The following is a 14,187-nucleotide window of genomic DNA, read 5'->3' as shown; positions in this document are numbered from 1 at the left end:
ATATTTAATTACTTTCAATGACACATTATTACAGATAGAGAAATTTTGTTGGTTTCCCCCCACATTCATTGTGGGAGCGTTATGTCAACTGCTGTTAGGCAGCCTTAGTGACTGCTTTTTTCAAATATGAATTGTGATTATTTTTTAAATCAAATTATTCTTGCATGCAGCACTGTTGATTGCATACTGGTTCCTTATAGTATATTTATTTGGTTGACTGTAATTTCTAAAATATATTTTAGTGTTCTGTGTTTTATTACGTATATCTGCTTTTATAGCTGCTGTGTATTTTTTTTTGACATATGATGGCTGTATTTTCCATCTTTAATATGTATTATATTTTCTTTACCATGGGATTTTGTTGTAACTCAAATATTTTATTACTAATATATAATTTATAATCAGCTAATAATTTACCTTCAACTTAACTATATATTATATAAAATACATATAAACACAAAGGCATCTTAATCATTTTCCGTTTCCTTCATTTTAAAACTTTAGAGAGAGATTTCATGCGCCTGTGATGGAAAATACCAGTAGCTTTCAAATTATTCAAAATCTTGTAAACATGCCTTATAATCTATATGTTCCTTCATCACCTTTTGTTTAGTACTGTGCCCATATAAAATCTATACCTGAAATTCTTCATTGTGTATGTTCAGACACAGATCTGGATCTATCATTTTTGTATATTTCATAATCATAGCAATCTCTATTATAAACCTGTTCTATGTATTAGTTATGACTTCCACCTGAGGCAGTAAACTATGTACACATCAACAGCGTGCTTATTTTTTTTTCCCCTGGAAGAGGTAGTGAAGTGGGAATGTTTGTAATATACTGTCTTGTTGACAGCTACAGCAGAGTGATATTCATTACAGTTCTCATTCCACTCTATATAGGTCACATTTTTCAATAGAGGCTAGAGAAAAAATGTTTGTTTTTCTTTTGCAGGGACCCATTAATGTACATTTAACTCAAATAAAAGCCAAAAAAAGACATTTAAAATTGCATATTAAATCACATCTGGCATATGCCATGTCATTCAGACTTATTCTCTGAAAGTTTTCATAGTTAGCTTTAATCTTGGGATATGAGAATATATATGCTTAAAAACTGCTCAATTAAAAACTGAAGACAAAATTAAGTTACATTTTAATGCAACACATGTTGTGAATAGAATTACATCTTTAGGTTTTGCTTCATTGAAGCATAAAATAACATACATTGAGTTATCAGAGCTTTTCATTTTATGGAAGGAAGTTTACATCCATTCTCATTTGCATTTTATTCCATTGTGAATAAAACTGTTTACCTAAAGGGGAAAAAAAAACTATAAAGTAGCCTCTAGTCAGCAAAATTATAAGGTATGCAAATAATCCCTCCGCCATTCTATCCATTCAACATAATTATGTTAGTGGATGGCACCTTGATTTCGATAACTATGTTGTTTTTTGCACAGAGGTAATGAAAGTGTATAACTGGGTTTTTTATAATTGATTTGATTTGTGTGCCATCATATGATCAGTGGGAAAAGCACAGAAACATTAATGTATGGAACCGAACTTTGCATAAGCAGAAAGAGTTGCTTGAGGCAGAAATCTTCTTTACTCTGTGTCATGAATTAGGCAATTTTCCACATAGGGCATTTGCCTAAATGAAGAGCAGGAGTCACAAGGGAGAGGGGAGGGGCAAGGAAGAGTACCCTCCCAAGCTTTATGCACAACCTAAATCCAGTCCATTTCAAACACCAAAATGTAATTGCAATAAGGGTATGTCTACACTGCAATTAAACATCTGCAGGGTCCCAGACCATGGGCTCCAGCCTGACTCCAAACATCTACATCTCCATTAAACAGATTTATAGCCCAAGCCCCGTCAGCTGACATGGGCGAGCCACGGGTATTTAATTGCAGTGTAGCCATATCCTAAGAGTAGGTTGGACTCCTCTTCAGAGTCTGATTGTCCCTTTTCTTAATAGGATGTGGTGGTAAGCAGAAAAATAGTCAACTATTGGGACTTGAACTCTGAAGGCTGATGATTATTTAACAGTGAGAGTAATTAACCATTGAAACAATTTACCAAAGGTCATGATGCATTCTCCATCGCTGACAATTTTTAAGTGGGGATTGGATGTTTTAAAAGATATGCTCTAGGAATATGTGTTGGGAGAGTTCAAATGAGGGGACCACAGTGATCCCTTCTGGCCTTGGAATCTGTGAATCTGAGAGTTATCATCCCTTTGCAAAGAATAGTGACAGTAGTTCATGTCTCCTGCTGATATTTTTTTCAGGCTGTAAAATGACTCAGATAGACATTGCTGCATCACTTGACATGTGACCCATGGTCAAGATGTTTTCACCAACATTAGGGTCAGAGCTAATTGTTCTATGGCAGCCTCCCAAGACCTATTAGGCCCTCTCATAGTGGCTCAGTCAGCTAAGTGGCTCCCACACTCTTATCTCTCTCAAAATTCTTTAGCCATTAGTGGGTTATTATGATAGAGTTTCTATATATGTTAGACTCCTTCTCCCTTTCCTCTTTAGGAATCATGACACCACCTCCCATAGTGGCATTACTTCAAACTTTTGGTGTAACGAGAAAATATATTTTGGGGTGGAAGATCATACCCCTAGATCCTCACAAAAAGGGATCACAGCTACCTCTATGACAGCAACCTCTATATTCCCTTTCCTCCGTGGTGGCCTCTCAATTGGTCCTGGGAATTGCTTGGAAAAAGAGGATATGAAGCAAACAAACCAGGAGAACAGTTTTTGTGGTGTGCTGTTAGATTTGGTGGTTGTTCACTCTGGGGGCTCAGAGGGATCAGACATGCAACCAGGTTTCTCTCCAATCTCTCCAATACAGGCTCTTATAAGTTCAGACTAGTGAGTACTAGATAGATAAAGCGAGTTAGGCTTATGGTTGTTTTCTTTATTTGCAAATGTGTATTTGGCTGGGAGGAGTTCAAATGTGTATTTGGCTGGAAGGAGTTCAAATTGGTATTTTGCTGAAAAGATTTTAATTTGTACTTGTATACTTAGGCTGGGAGAGTATTCTCAGTGTCTATAACTGAAAGACCCTGTACCTATTACATTTTAAATTTACAAAGATAACTTCTATTGTTTTTTCTTTCTTTAATTAAAAGTTTCTTGTTTAAGAACCTGATTGTTTGTTTGTTTTTTATTCTGGTGAGACCCCAGGGGACTGGGTCTAGATTCACCAGGGAATTGGTGGAGAGAAAGGAGGGAAGGGCGAGAGAGAGGCTAATTTCTCTCTGTGTCAGGATTACTTTCTCTCTCAGGAAGAGTCTGGGAGGGGGTAGGAGAAGGAGGGAGGAAGGTGAATTGTCCTCTCTGTTTAAAAATTCAAGGAGTTTTGAATCAGTGATCTTCCAGGGTAACCCAGGGAGGGGAAGCCTGGGAGAGGTAATGGTAGGGGAAAGGGTTTTCTTTCCTTCTGTTAAGATCCAGAAGGTCTGGGTCTTGGGATTCCCCGGGCAAGGTTTTGGGGGGACCAGAGTGTACCAGGCGCTGGAATTCCTGGTTGGTGGCAGCGCTACAGGTCCTAAGCTGGTAATTGAGTTTAGAGGAATTCATGCTGGTACCCCATCTTTTGGACGCTAAGGTTCAGAGTGGGGAATTCAGGTTCAGTGACAACATCATTTAAGGATTTGTTTTTTTAATTTAATCTTGTGATGCATTCCTCCTTCTCCACTGTCAGGGTTGCAGATGGGTATGACTTGAGAGAGGCTTGAGGGGAACAGAGAATGAAAGTAAAAGTGTTTTGAGTTCCGCCTGTATCTGTCCTCAGGGAAACAAGTAGCCTGTATCTCCATTGCCTTGCATCTTGTGTAGTTAATTACATCAGGGGAAAACAAGTGTAAAGGGGCATTATCATAATCTGGTAACATTCTGCACTCACTTTGCACTGGTGTAAATATACAGGGTGCAGGGCAACTGAGAACCATGTCCAAACACTTGTCATGAATTTTTAGACAACTTTATAGTCTCTCTGCCTTTCTTTGAATATTCCTACTACTACAGTATTGTAGGAACAAACTCTCCTCTTGTTTAGAAATTATAACTTCTATTGATTTCACCTTCTCAATTAAGTCAACATTTATGTATTTTCATTTTTTTTTAAAGCTGTGGTAAGCTACATTTACAGTAAATGGAATATGAGGACTCCATTAGATTACTGTGCTCATACCTGCAATAGTCAAGGTTGCTGTGAACTTGACAGATTCCAGTTTTCCTTTTATAGTAGATTGTCTAAAAGGATAATTTTAAAATACGGAATACATAATTCTGTATTTTTCCTATGATTTTATAAAAAATATTTTCTTCAGGTCTGGAAAACTAATTTGAAGTGTCACTACTAAATACAAGGTTTGAACAGGATGTTTAGCATAAGTAGTTAACACTCTGTTCATATCTTGTACTTAGTAGAGACACTACTATTTAGTAGTTAATAGGGCCGTTAGACCTGAATACCTACGAAACTCATTGTATTGAGATCACAGCTGTCTGTATTTGGTATTTGTTTATACAAATACTATATAAGTCATAGTCTTGACTGGGAGATAGGAACACCTAGCTTAAAATACTGGCTTTGACACTCACTCCTTCTGTGACCTTGGACATGTCACTTTTCATCTCATTCCTTATCTGTAAATAGCTATGTGGAGTATGTCATGTAAAGTGTTGAACTAATGTTATTTGATGGGTGGGGCTATGGGGAGCAAAACCAGTGGTTGGACCTGAGAATGTGATTAATATCCAAGGACATCGTAAAGGCCCATATGATTGCTAGGAGCCACCATTCCAGCAATAGAGTGAAGACCATTAGAAGGGAGAGTTGAGGATTACTGGGTAAAAAAAGAGTTTCTGGGATGTCAATGAAGGTGTAAGGAGTGGATGCTCTGGACTAGTCTGTAGGAGTGCGAACTATGGGGTAGGTGGCATTGAGACCAAGTTCAGAGGACATGGGACCCAGAAGCTTCTGAGAATGAAGTTTAACTGGAATATCTTCTCAGATTTTCCTTTGTTTTAGTGAGTAAAGAGGGCACTTCCAGATGATTTGTAGATATGTTCATTCAAGTATTTATTTACCTCTAATAATAAAATCAGAATTTGTTAACCAAGTCTGGAGCAGAGCTGTGGTGACTGAGTTTTGCAGCAGTGGCCTTCAAAGAGAACCTACTGAATTTATCAGTGAGCACCTTGCTCCTGAGGACAGAGTCTTTGGAATAAAGGAACAGACGAAGGTGTGAAACAATATAAAATCTCCAAGTATGAAGCTTAATGGAGCCTGAGGTATAGAAAACTTAGGGTCATGAGAGGAGATAACTGTACATTCTTCACATGGATGTTTTTAAAGATTATTTTGATATTGTCCATACAAGGTTTGCAATACACTAAATATTTTTTCATTTTATTTAGAAGTGTGCCAAATCAAATGCTGAATCTTAATGCTTTTGGGCAATTTTGGACCTGGATTCAAATTGTGGGGATCATTCTCATCTTTATTATGGTTTTAATGTATGTCATGTTGTACTGATGAACAAAAATGAGAACAGTAACCCTTCAATTGCGGGTTGTAGCTGACGATGCTACAGTAAAAAAGAGCGTATAAAGCTGATGCTATTGCCAGACAAAGCTACCACTTTATGTTTTTTTAAGATTTTTTTCCAAAATTCTCCTTCCTTCCAAGACCATGCAAGCAACAAGCCCAATGTAAGAAATGAATGTTGAATATGGTCTTCATAAAAATCTAATTACTATATCATGTCCATGTTTCATAACAGTTGACAAAGATATTAATCTACATACAGATTAGCTGGATAAATGACTAACTATTTAATTTAGCAAAAATAGGGTAACATTTCTTCTGAAACTCTAAAAATAGTAAATATTGCATTAAATATTTTCCTAGTAGTCACACATTACAGAAATATATTTTCCATCCAGTCAGTTGAAATAACTATGATAAAATCCATGTTGTGCACAAAAAGGCAAATCTTTCCTCTTCATGCGTTGGTGCATCGGGCCCTCTAGAAGGTAAACTGGTATGGCTCTGCTCCAGGATTTCATGAGGCACACCCCCCCTTTGTAATGTACTTTGTGTATGGAGAAGCCCTACAGAATTTACTGGTAATAGCAAATAATACTCTCTCTCTAGTTTGTTTGTTTGTTTTTAAACCACCCTGCAGATTTTAATAGGGAATTATATCCCTGCTGAAGAATGTTATGTTTAAAAACATATGGAAAGTATCTTATACTCTTTTCAGTTCTATAGTTCTTAATTTATAGACCCCTACTGAATTTCCATAGAACTCTGTTGGTTTTATTCTGATAAGATGGAACCTTGCTATGAAGCCAGAGGAAGACACTAGGACTGTAAAGCCTATTTCTGCCCTTAGGCTGCAATAGCATTTGCACAGCATGTCCACATACAGTCAAGTGGACTCTTCTCCCATTCCTCCATCCAGACAAATTAATCAGTTCAGGAAGTGGGGAGATTTCACCTTTAGGTGCTTTGGCTTAGTAACATGAAAGTTAATTTGTGATAATCAGCTTGAGGAGTGTACAAAATAAATGATATATGAAGTTCATGTTTTATAGTATATTAAGCTCTGTATGAACCCTTTAATTAAGAAAATGTGCATTTTAATTTCTGGGAAACAATAATCTAATAATAGGATTTGAGGCAGGAAGGATAATTGGGTAGCCCGATGCTACTGTATTTAAGCACTTGTTGACCTTCACATGAGAAAGCTTATGCGTTTATAACTTGGGCTAAAATACTTTGGACTGGAATAAGGTACATAAGAGCAGTTTGGGGGTGATTTGTTGACTGAAATATTTATGCAAACTCTTTGACCATATTGCCATTTCTGCGTGAGATGAATTGCTTGAATATTATATTTGACAGGAAGAGAATACAATAATAGGTCCATGATCTCAATATGCATTTCTCATGAATGTAAATGGATGTTATGTGGGCAAGCTCCTTCTACTATACCCAACCCAACCCGTTGTTTTTGAGACCATATGCCTTTCTCCTTCTTCTTTGCAGTGAGCAATCTCAGCTCCAAGACACTTCAAAAAATTACCTCACTTCCTGGGAACATTGGAAAATGTTGTTTGGGCACTCATCCCCCAGACTATGAGCAGCTCAAGCCATTGGGTACTCAGACAACTTGGGCATGACCAAATGCGATCGTGAGGATAAATACAATTATGTTTGTCAGGATTTCTGATAGATTATGTGTGCCATAGAAAAGGCTATAGATTATTTCAACACTTCCTCACAATATAACAAGATAATGGCTAAATTCTGAGACTTACTGGAGTGCAGTGTGTTTTGGTGATGCTCTGTTTTCCCCACACCTGCATGCCCTGTTGGAGTAGAGGGGAAGTCAAGATGTATTTCACTGGTATATACCAACTGAGGATATTCCCTAGGGCCCATTTCCACTAGCATAATGAGACACTGGACAACCAAGAATTGGGTCAATAATGTATAAAGATCTGATCCTGTGAGATAATGCGTGCCTCTGCCAAGGAGAGGTGCTCAACATCTCACAGGATTGGTGGCCGATGATGTTTTCGTGCACTCGCTGGTTTGTAATCAGCTCCCTGCATCCACTATAGTTTTTAGATAGTTTGCAAAATGATTTGGGGTATATTTAGTGTATATTTGTATGTGTGGTCTGTAAACCAGCCTTAGAATATAGTTTAATGTGTGTTCAAGCTCAATACATTTTATAATTTCTGGTTGACAGTTTGATTGCCCTTGTTAGGGACACACAGGAAAATAATCTTATTGTAAGTAAAAATAAAAAAAATCCCTTTCAAAGTCAAAATGAACAAAGTGCAGGCAAGAAACTCTAATAAGCATTTGAAATTTTGAATTAAACTCTATCCCATTTTCCTCCCCAAAACACTCCTTCCTTTGTTCAAATGTAATCTCAGAGACAAACCATGTAGTTATTGCATAAAGAGCAGATACTATGTCCTGGTGCTAAAGAAAGGGAAAAGAAGACCCAAACATTTGCAATGCTACTTTCTCACTTGTGTTTGATAATTTGCAAGGAAATAAAGAAGGGTATATTTTCTCCAAAACCTGAGTTTGAAATTCATTGCAGTAAGTGAGGCCCTATATTGTTGTTGAATACTCCCATTGTACTGTTTCTGGATGTATGGTGAGAATGGCCATACAGGAAGATATCCATGCTCTTATGTATTATGTGGGGGCTTCATGCCAGCTCCGAAGAGGGCAGTTCTGGGAAAAGGCCAGAAAGAGGTGATGGTTAGGTCTCTAGATCCATGTTTATGCAGTTACTATGACTTGGAAATCCCATGAACTAGATGTAGAGGGGCCACACTGCTATTCCAGTTGGAAGTCCTGTACTGGTTTGGGATAAAGTCAAGGCCAGCTCCAGGCACCAGCCCAGCAAGCAGGTGCTTGGGGCGGCCAATGGAGAGGGGCAGCATGTCCGGCTCTTCAGCAGCAATTCAGTGGCAGGTCCCTCACTCCCTCTTGGAGAGAAGGACCGGCCGCCGAATTGCCGCAGAAGACTGAAGCGGTGGCGGTAGAGCTGATCGTGGTGTGGTTTTGTTTTTTCTGCTTCGGGCAGCAAAAATCCTGGAGCCGGCCCTCGATAAAGTTCATATCTTCATTCTTCCTGGAATTCTTTGCAGAGAGCCCTTTGGATAGACATTTGTTTTGGAGGCTGCAATGAATTTTTCACCACGTGATTCTAAGAGTTTGTCCATCTGAGAGATTTTTGAGAAAAATCACGGTATTGCGGAGCGACAGTACCATCTCAGCAACCATTTTACTCCATGTGCATTGTTTTATTGCTCTTTCTGGGGAATACAATCAGTATATGAGATCAACATGTCAAACCGAATTTTACAGCTTAGCTCTTTGTGTTCTAGACACTTTCCAAACACAGAGAGAAGCACAGTTTCTTACCCCAATATAGAGTGATAAATGTCTGTAGGTATTTGATGGCTTCCCAAACTGTCATTTCAACTTTTTTAAGTTCCTTGGATACTTTTCCTTCTGAAATTCTTGCACTTTTCTTGTATGATTATTTTAAAGTAATTCAGTTACTTTTTTTTGTTCATGTCACATTTATGAATCCCTTTGGATACTATTTCTTCTTGTAAAATAAGTGTAATGGTTGCTTAAAAGTTCCTTTGTCGTATATCTCTCATTGTTCATCTGCTTTGCTCAGCTTTCCCTGATATATATTTTTAATCTTTGCCTTGTTCAGACTTCATCTTCAATAGTTCCCTGCAGACAACATACAACTCCTGCTGCCATTTCGACTGTAATTATGATGCATCCACTGTTGAAAATATCCTGGATACAATGCACTCAATCTCCAGATAAACCTTCTTTTTGGCTTGGTTTAGTTTAGTTTAGTTAGCACATTTTTGCAGCAGGGTGCACTGTTTACTTGGAGAAAATATCACACATATTCATCTGACTATTTCAAAGGAAACCATTCTCTCCTTCTGTTAGTCTCTAAAGTGCCACAAGTACTCCTGTTCTTTTTGCGGATACAGACTAACACGGCTGCTGCTCTGAAACCTATCATTCTCTCCTGTGCTTTCATTCTCTCCTCTTTTTTTCCTTTCCTCCTTTTGACTTTTCTATTTTGTTTTTCTTTCCTTCTTTCATTTGACATCTGCTTCAAATGTGCTTGGAGACAACCATGCTCCCTCAGAACTGATTGGGTATAGCAAAAAAGCCATGCCGCCCGAAGAACTAAGGGCTTTTCCAGAGCTAATTCAGAAAGAAAGGAAGGTCAGTCATCAGCCATAATAGACCTAAAAAATCAAAGTTTCTGAGAGAGAGGGGGCAATTGCAGAACCAAAATTAGAATAGATGAGCATATTTTAAGTTTAAGTGCAAAGCACTCCGTAAAAAACAGTGTAGCTAAGTAGTATGCTTCCATTTTTAAAACCAATGTCATTGTTGGTGTTATAGTCCCAACTGGATTAGTATGTACATCATAAAACTATCAAAACCAGAATTTAGATTTTCTACTTAGGAAAGACCTAAGCATGTGTTATCATAGAAAATGAACTTGTATTTCGTAGATAAAGCTGGACCTTCCATGTTACAGTTAGGGTCACAAATGAGGCAGAAATTTCAAGTAGGTAGTTGGAACTGTTGTGGAGCTGCTTTTTTATTATTATTATTATTATTATTATTTTAAACAACATGTAGGCTATTTGGACATCCACAAATAAATCTTTCCAAATATCTGTATTTGTTTTAGAGTTGCAGAAGGATTCCTGCGAAAATATTCAAGGTTTAAAGATCTATTTTGGCATGTTTTTTGAATTATAAGATTGCGAATTTTTTAGTTGTCACTTTAGTAAATTTAACATGAGAACAACCAACATTGTGATGCATATTGTTTTGGTTGTGTTCTGTTGTACGTATGTGTTGGGAGAGTAGTAATATGGACTCCATCCTGCCATTAGTTTTCTGTGTCTATGGCAGGGATCAGCAACCTTTGGCACACGGCCCGTCAGGGAAACCTACTGATGGGATGGTTTGTTTACCTGCAGTGTCTGCAGGTTCAGCCAACCACAGCTCCCACTGGCCACGGTTCGCCCTTCCAGGCCAATGGAGGCTGCAGGAAGCGGCGTGGGCTGAGGGATGTGCTAGCCGCCGCTGGTTCCTGCAGCCCCCATTGGCCTGGAATGGCAAACCACGACCAGTGGGAGCTGCGATCGGCCAAGCCTGTGGATGCTGCAGGTAAACAAACCACCCCGACCTGCCAGCCGATTTCCCTGACAGGCCGCATGCCAAAGGTTGCAGATCCCTGGTCTATGGGATACCTATTGACTTCACAACTGGGGCTATGATTTGGATGTGAATATGCTTTTAGGTATAATGTGATTAACACATATTTTAAAAAAAGATTCTCAAATAGACTGTTAGTGCAGAAATTTCAGATAATTTATAGATTCCAAGGCCAGAAGGTGCTTCTGTAATCATCTATACTACTGTACAACAGAGGCCAGAACTTCCCCAAAATAATCCCTAGTCAATATCTTTTAGAAAAACATCCAGTCTTGATTTAAAAGTTCCCAGTAATGGAGAATCCATGACGACCCTTGGTAAATTATTCCAGTGGTTAACTACCCTCCTTGTGAAACATTTACACCTTATTTATAGGACATCTCCAGAATAGCACAGTGCATTTATACAATTTATTAGTAGTTACCATTGCAGAGTTCTTGAAAATTTCAGAGGGGAAAAAAAAATGTTAGTACCAACTGTAAGGAAAATACCTGTTTCAAAGCACTCATTCAGTCATTAATTTACCAGGTTCCATAATTGTGTGGCAAAGTTTTACAAAACCACTGATGATGCATGGAAACTATTATCTTTAGCTTTCATTCTGGTTTTGCATTAGAGGCACTGTGCATAAACTGGAGGGGAAAAAGTAACATATGTAAATATTATTCATTTCCTGTACCTTATACACAATCTGATCTGAGTACTTTTCTTTTGTGTAAAAGGCTTTTTTTGTTTTATTTTGTTTTTTCCATTATGGGTAAATAATGCTGGCTTATTAGAAAGCAGTTACTCTAACTTGTATACTTCCATGATAACAAATTGAATAATCAATTGAAATGAAATCTTTTAGACTGTGTTACCTGATACATGTTTTTGTTTGTTTTCTTAACTAGTGAAAAAGGCCATAGATTTTAAATCTAGAGGATTTAAATTGTTTCCAGGGAAAGACAACAGCAACAAGTTTTCTATCTGTGAGTGTACTCCTTTTTGTTACTTTTTTCTAGTGCAAGAGTGAAGTTTGTGCTGTCTATGTTGTTTGTGTGTGTTTTCAAAAATGTTTATATTTCCAATAATATAACTGCTTTAAATATCTTTCTACAATCTGCATGGTCAATTTTAAGGGAAGCTCTATAAATCATGGGTGCCTGTTTATTGTGTCTCAGTGATTTCAGATCAAATCTGATGAGTATGCAAATAAAAATATCCCCTCTTTCCCTTAACTACCAGTCTTGCAAAACTCAACCTGGAGTACACCCTCAGTTACAACTGTGCAACGACATATTTTCTTCAAATGATATTACAGTGTCATTCCAACAGTCTCTTTGCCTTCAGATGGCTCAGCTCAGATTAGAACTTGGAAACCGTCCTAGCAAACAGGTCAACTGTGCTCAGCACCTTGCAGTGTCAAGCCCTTGATAATGCATAAGAGGAGTAAAATCCAGCTCACTTCATGTTTGTTGTGTTTAATCTGCAAGGCTAACAAGACTGAACATTGTAAGAACTTATTTCAGTAACTAAAGTAAGCAGATATGCCTCTGAATATATCAAGGAGAAGATCTGTTGAGAAAGAAGATGCCATTTTTACAGAGTAGAACCACATTTAAAATATTTAAATAATTAGTTAAATAAATATGGGCTAAATGCATACCATGTGTCCACATTTCATTATTATTCATGTTGGGGGGAAAAGACTTATTGAATTTGCGTGCTTTTGCATGCTCCCTATGCAGGATATATTTGTGCTGATAATATTTGCCTGAGATATCAGTCTTGAGGTCAGTTTCCAGGATTTATCATGACAATGACTTTCCCAAAGAAAATGTATTTCAATGGAATTTCAGCTTGTAGGTTTTAAATTGTCAGCATGCGAGTCATGCATTTTTAGATAAAGTGGCAAGTCCCTATAGCTTTTAGGAAGTAAAAGTAATAAAATAAGCCACACTTCAGTTCAGTTTATCATAGCAGTTTACAATATTGCTAGATTTAATTTATCTGTAAAGAGTATCACCTAAACAACTCTGGAAACTTTTTCTTTTGTATCTCAAAAATGCGTTAAGATGCTTTAAAAAAAAATCCATGTTATTTTCACACCGTTGGCTCATGGGAAAGTAGGATGGTTGTAAGACATGAAATACAGTAAAATAGAGACAAGCCTATTTGAAAATATATAAAACTGTAAAATGTAAATATATGTAAACAATAGAGATTGATAATAGAATGGTTGACATAACAAATTTATATCATCACAATCCTTTTTCTTATTAGACCAAATACAAATTTTCCATATTGATTCCATTTCCACTAATTTATTAGCTTTGCCATATATTGATCACATTTATTCATGACCAACTTTAAGATATCTAGATATAGCTTTTAATGCATTAGTGGCTAGCAACTTCAAGCTATAATAGTGTGTTTAGTGCCTAATCATTATATCAGTCAAGTTTTACATAGCTGATATTTTGTGGATATTCCAAATAAAAATTGAAGTATCAGTATTGTGGTTTGCGGGGAGTCAGAGATGGACAATACAAATGAGCAGCTAGCCCCTACAAAGAATTGATAAACATTTTGGTTGATTTAAAACTTGGTCAGACAGATTCAAAGTTTTTAGAAGAGATGTTCAATTTTATCATTCTGTTTAATTCTGTGTTCATTTAGGCTGTTTTGTAAATGTATAAAAAGACAATATTTCAATAAAAATACATTGTGCCAATGATTGTTGGAGAGAATTCTCAATGGGACCCCAGTGGGAGCACTGTATGCAGAACAATGAAAGAACACAGTCTTTTAAAATGAATGACTGCCCCTCTACTGTCTAACGGTTCAACGGAGAAAATTATATATATATCTGTTATTTATAATAGTATCAATAAATGGCTACCTTAAATTAATGTCTTGGATTATCTAAGCCTCAGGAAACTACTGTCCTGAGACAGTTTTCATGTTTGTTCTCTCTGTCTTACTTCAATACACACCATAAACACAACAAACTAGAAAACATGTATATGGTGTTTTTCACCTACAAAGAATTTTGCAATTTCAACTCCTGAACCTGCAAAACACTCATTCAATGCTTAGCTTAAGGCACCTGAAATCATTAGAATTCCTCATGTCAGACATTAAGCATGTGCATGAGTGTTTGCATGAGCAAGGCCATCATTAATCATATATATTCTTGTGATGTATATAAGCATCATCCTCACTCTACAAATGGTCAGACTAAGCCCAAAGTCATAAGGGGATTGGTGTGAGAGTCTGAATTACTGCTCAGCAATATCTAGCTCCCAGTCCCATGCTCAGACCATGAAAGAATGCCTCACTCATGATACGCCATTGTTTACAATA

General features: G+C 37.2%; 1 protein-coding gene across 5 annotated transcripts in view; it reads left to right on the top strand.

Moving 5' to 3' along the window:
• Positions 1-14,187, top strand: part of CSMD3 (CUB and Sushi multiple domains 3) — a 1,232,975-nt gene that overhangs the window by 428,194 nt on the left and 790,594 nt on the right. For 3 of the 5 annotated variants that reach the window (XM_030553722.1, XM_030553725.1, XM_030553726.1), the window contains one exon: positions 11,733-11,810. The exons of the other annotated variants lie outside the window; for them this stretch is intronic. In XM_030553722.1, the coding sequence (XP_030409582.1) occupies positions 11,733-11,810 (78 nt within the window). The remainder of the gene's footprint in view (positions 1-11,732; positions 11,811-14,187) is intronic. 5 annotated transcript variants of the gene reach the window in all.

This window comes from Gopherus evgoodei, chromosome 2 (genome assembly GCF_007399415.2).
Source record: "Gopherus evgoodei ecotype Sinaloan lineage chromosome 2, rGopEvg1_v1.p, whole genome shotgun sequence".
Taxonomy (NCBI): Eukaryota; Metazoa; Chordata; order Testudines; family Testudinidae; genus Gopherus; species Gopherus evgoodei.
Note: the sequence above shows the minus strand (reverse complement) of the source record. Positions and strands in the feature narration are given on the sequence as shown.